Source organism: Malus domestica, chromosome 13 (assembly GCF_042453785.1).
Source record: "Malus domestica chromosome 13, GDT2T_hap1".
Lineage (NCBI taxonomy): Eukaryota > Viridiplantae > Streptophyta > Magnoliopsida > Rosales > Rosaceae > Malus > Malus domestica.
Genome location: NC_091673.1, coordinates 17,276,876 through 17,282,134, shown reverse-complemented (window position 1 = coordinate 17,282,134; position 5,259 = coordinate 17,276,876). Strand labels below are relative to the sequence as shown.

At 37.2% G+C, this 5,259-nt stretch overlaps 1 protein-coding gene across 1 annotated transcript; it reads left to right on the top strand.

Annotated features, from left to right (window-relative positions):
- Positions 1-2,674: 2,674 nt before the first annotated feature.
- On the top strand, positions 2,675-3,146 carry LOC103424042 (EPIDERMAL PATTERNING FACTOR-like protein 5). The gene is made up of 2 exons (XM_008362114.4): positions 2,675-2,795; positions 2,917-3,146. Exons 1-2 carry the CDS (start codon positions 2,675-2,677, stop codon positions 3,144-3,146), a joined length of 351 nt encoding a protein of 116 aa, XP_008360336.3.
- Positions 3,147-5,259: the final 2,113 nt, after the last annotated feature.

The following is a 5,259-nucleotide window of genomic DNA, read 5'->3' as shown; positions in this document are numbered from 1 at the left end:
GTACTGTATCAAGACCATTTTGTGAACTTTTGAAAGGCCATAGTATCATCACTTTTTTATTTTAACAAAGTAACTCAAGTCATTCTTGTACAATCATCAATAAACGTGACAAACCAATAAGCCCCACTAACATAGGTAATTTTCGAGGGGCCCCAAACATCAGAGTGTACAACCATAAAAGGAATAGAACTCTTATTTAAACTTGGAGGAAAAGAAGTTCGATGGCTCTTAGCCATTTCACATACATCACACTTAAATTGAGAAACATCATTTTTCACAAACAAACTAGGAAATAACTTATGCATATAACCAAACGAAGCATAGCCGAGACGACGGTGCCACATCTAGATGTTGGCCTCTTTATTAGTCTCCGGTGGAGTCCCATTCATTGACAATGCTTGAGTGAGCAACCCCGAGCTACTATAATTTAACTCAAGGAAATACAGCTTCCTTCGTCTAATACCATAACCAATCATCTTTTGCGTCTAGATGTCCTTAAATACACAAAAATAAGGCCAAAAAACAACCAAACAGTGTAAGGTAAAGGTTATTTGGGCAACTGACAATAAATTATAATTTAAGAAGGGAACCACAAGGGCAGTATCAAGTTTCAAGGTATCAGAAAGAGAAACAGTGCCTTCCCCAAGAACTGGGGCGGCATCACCATTAACGACATAACCTCGGTGTAGGTGGAGTTGTTTAGTGATGAAACCTGTCTAAAATCACAAGTCATATGTTTAGTAGCTCCAGAATCAATTATCCATGTATTATTCATAACAGAAGTGAAACATTAAGTGCCTTACCCTAGGTACCTGCTGCGGCAATCAGAGCCGATGTTTGGCTTGCTATAGTTGCTAAATCATCCTTAGTTTCTGCAACGGAGGCTCGAGGTTTGTTGAAGCGAGGATCCCATGTCTTATCCCAATTCTCGAGATACCCAATCAACTCAAAGCACATACGCTTGGAGTGTCCCATCATACCATAGTGTGGACATTTACCAAGAAGACGATCATGATTTACTTGCCCGGTTCGTGGTTGTCCAGACTTACTTTCGAACCCACCTTGGTCAGTTCGGTTGGAGGGAGCTCAGGCCTTGACTGCCATTGTTGTCGTTTTAGAACGTTGGTCCTCCATTTTCATGGCTTCCTTGCGATCCGCTTCACGTCGAACATATGCATAAGCAACTTGAAGTCCCAGTGGTGGATCTTTGCGCAATATTTCTCCACGAACTTGATCAAACACATCATCAAGTCCTCCAAGAAATAAATACACCCTTTGTCGCTCAATTGTTTTCTGAAATATTTGGACATCTTTGTCATATACCATGGCCACCTTGTTAAAGTGGTCTAATTACTGAAAGATCTCTGTCAGCTCTCCAAAATAGTTAGCCAAAGACCATCCATTCTGCTTAAGACGTGAAGCCTTCTGATTCAATGAATAAATTATGGCCTCATCGTTCTCATCAAAATAAGCAGTCTTGAGAGAATCCTAGATTTCTTTCGAAGTTGACAATCGAATGTAGCGTTTCATAATTTTCGGCTTCATCACCGACAAGAGCCAACTTTTAATTCTCCGATCTTCAGAAAACCAATCATCATATTTAGGATCATCCTCTTTGGGTGCCTTGATGGACCCACGAAAATATCTCATCTTCTTCCTTCCAGCAATATGAATTCGAATAAAAGGAGCCCATAAATCATAGTTATTCTCATCCAAAAACATCCAAATGTTGAAGTTTGAATTATCCGACTGCACCATAACTGGGGAAGTAACGGGAACCACCTTGCTATCCTCGGCATACATCTTCCACTAAGAATGGTAATCTGTGCAACGACAAGGGTAAGAGTTCGAAGACGGGAGGCACACTAGTGGTGCTGGGCACAACACGACAACGCACCCAGTTAGGGTTCGAAGATTTTCTTTCTTTTTTTACAACCTGACTCTGATACCAAGAAGAGAATGCTTTGATTGTGTATTTTATTCTTCTCATTCAAAGGTATGTATATAATCATATACAATCCTACTGTAAACAGGAAAGAATAATTACAAGATAATATCTCCTAAACTAGGAAACCCAAGATTAAAGATATCCTGGAATAACAGGAAATCTATACAAAGTTAACCGTATCCTTCAACATGTAATATCACGCTCACAAATAGAAGAATTGTGTTAGGAGTTGTATCTAGTTGAGTTCCAATAACGTTCAGATACTGTGAGACGTATTTTTTTGGGGCTGTTTGGCAATGCATCAAGCCACTCGGTCAAGCTGTGATGTTCAAGTTTTTATTGCTACATAACCTTCCACCATCTCAATGGCATTGTAGTGAATATGACTTTTAACTATGACTCTTATCGTCTCCATGACAATCATGCAGGGCCTACAAGGGTCCCGGCACTCTCTACCTTTTAGCCAAACAATAAAACAAATCCAAATAAATCTCTCGTTCTCTCCATAACCTTCTCTCTTCGATCTTTTGGGGACTGTGTTTCTGACTCAGACCATCCCTCCCCACACGCTCACAAGTAAAAACTGCAAAAACAATAAAAGCATCTCCCCCTCCTTCCCTCCCTACCTGAATTTTCAATCTCCCTAGTCACTCTTTGTTTGCATCATCATATAAAACCCTCCCCCAGATAGCCCAGTTGCTAACCTGCGGACCTCCACCCCAGGCGATGGGGGTACTGCGCCACCGCCACAACCACCATTATATAAGGCTATCAACTGTCATCACGGCCTTCACTTTTCTCTTGTTCACCTCAGCCTCATCGGCCGTAACCAGTCAAACCCAACTCGGTAAGCAACTCAGCACACCACCAAAACAACTAATTGCTAACCTCCGTTTGTGTTTTGAATCGTTCAGTAGTGACTCAGTTCTGTTGAGCTTGAGCTCGTGATGGTGAATTGATTTTTTCAGGTGGTGGGCATCATCATCAAGGTGAAGGTGGTGGGCCAGCACTGGAGCGAGTCGTGACCCACCAGAAGAGTCGACTGGGTTCATCGCCACCGAGTTGCAGATCCAAGTGCGGGAGGTGCTCGCCGTGTAAGGCAGTGCATGTCCCCATCCAACCAGGTGTCTCTATACCTCTCGAGTACTACCCCGAAGCTTGGCGCTGCAAGTGTGGCAACCATCTCTTCATGCCCTAGTAGATTAATTAAATTAAAACCTTTTGTAAGTTAATTTACTTTAATTACACTATTAGTATATAGTAGAGTCCAATTTCATTAGCTTTTAAAAATCTGGTAGTATAGTTGTTGTTGGTAATCTTTTTTTCCCCAGTATTTGGTCACTGACTGCATATACTGATTATTATTTTTTTGCTAAACGTGGGGAACAAGTGAAGTGTTGGGAATGTAACATTTATATTTTTGCTTTTTTTATTAAGTTTGCATTAATGCAAGTTAAATTATTATGGGACAGAATTAAAGTCGAGGGCATGTAATTAATTGATCACATCATATATGACACGTGTCTTTTATTTTCTAATAAAAAGATTATATTTACACATTTTAAATTGTTTTTTTTTATAGTCTTTTAATTTTTTAATATTTTCTACACATTATTAACATTTGATAAAAAAATATTAAAAAAATTAAAATAACACGCATTATCTTTGTATTCAGAATACAATGAAAAATCTGTTTATTTCTCTCTCGAGTCTAGAGTACTTTAACTAGGGAGAGATATTTTAACGTGCTTGAAACAAAGACACGCCTTTATATATACAGATGGAGGTACACTAAACAAAATTTTTTTCTGTATTTGTATAATAACATATGTTGTACCGTCCGATTTTTGGGTACAATAAAAAATATCTCCTACCTAGGGATAAAGTGGTTTGGTTTTTTTTTTCCTTTATCGAAAAGCTCTGAGTTCTCTCTCTCTCTCTCTCTCTTTTTTTTTTTTTTTAATTTGTCATGTTGTCTATAAGATTTTGAAGTATGCTCCGGAGTAAATGATAAAATAACTAAATAGGCAAAATTTTGAAGCATAGAATAGCCCAGATATTAATAGAATTTTGCTGAAATGCATTTGAATATATACTGGATTTACAGCTGGGACTTTTTCACATATTCCAAAAGTTTGATTGTACTTTAGTTTGATTTTAGGTAGTGAAAATTGGAAAGAAAAAAAAAAAAGAGGAGTTAACAGTAGTACTCAGCTTTATTATGTTTTTTTGTTTGATTGTTTGGTTTTTGTTTTGGAGGGCGGTTTTATTGTTTTTCCTCTGTGGAGTCTTTAATTATTATTTTGCTATTTAAGTAGATGGGCTTCCCTCCTCAACGCTTCTTACTACGGCTGGATGTTTACTGAACGTGATTGCATTCCCTGAAATCTGAATAGTACTGAGATTGTTTTGATACAGCAATGAATTATTGATTTTTGTTTGTAGAACAGCAAGGGGGAACTATTGTTTTTGTATTCCAACGGCTAATTAACGTTTAATTTACTGGTACTTTTCTTTTAAATGTCGAAAAAAAATCCGAATTCAAAACTCTTTTTTTTGTTAAAATAAAAATTATAGGAGCATATGAATCAGACATGGGTTTCCATTGCATCATATGATGAAGCTTGTTTATTAGAGACAATTGCATGGGAAGGAGAGCAACTGATGAGCAGGAATATTGTGACATAAGATATTAAAATGGATGAGACACTGTTTGTTTGTTGAACATGTCACAGATTCAGCAGTTACTACATTAATTTGCTCACTAAAATCTGTCCATCAAATAATCTTCTTCCCCGTACATTAGTTTAGAGAAAAAAATATAAATTGTATTAGAAATAAAACTACAATCCCGGCCTTCTCTCAACCTCATTGGCATTTTAGCAATTCAACATTTATCAATTTAGTGAAGCTGACAAATTTAGTATCACTAACATTATTAATTGTTTATTTCATTTTAAAATTTACATCCATAGACACTAATAACATTATATATGACCGATGATGTTTTATAAATCTACAAACATCAACGGCCATATTCAGCCCAGGCGCCATGCTCATATACATTACACAGTACCCAAATTACCTTTCGATTTCTGTGTATAAAGTCAAAGATATGGATTTGGATCCTCGGATCTCCTTCCTGGGAATCCTAGAGATCAATTCACACGAATCGTTGATAAAAAATTGTGCGGTTCTAATTAAATGTTTTTCATATTTTAAAAGTAAAGTAGCTTCGTTTTGAGTGAAAAATATAAAAAAAGAAAAAATTGTGGTTGTATGATTTTTGATTAACGGTCCGTGTGCGTTGA

Coding starts and splice junctions, on each gene's coding strand:
- LOC103424042 (XM_008362114.4), top strand. CDS start 2,675: ATGGGGGTACTGCGCCACCGCCACAACCACCATTATATAAGGCTATCA. Junction 2,796..2,916: donor AACCAGTCAAACCCAACTCG/GTAAGCAACTCA, acceptor TGATTTTTTCAG/GTGGTGGGCATCATCATCAA.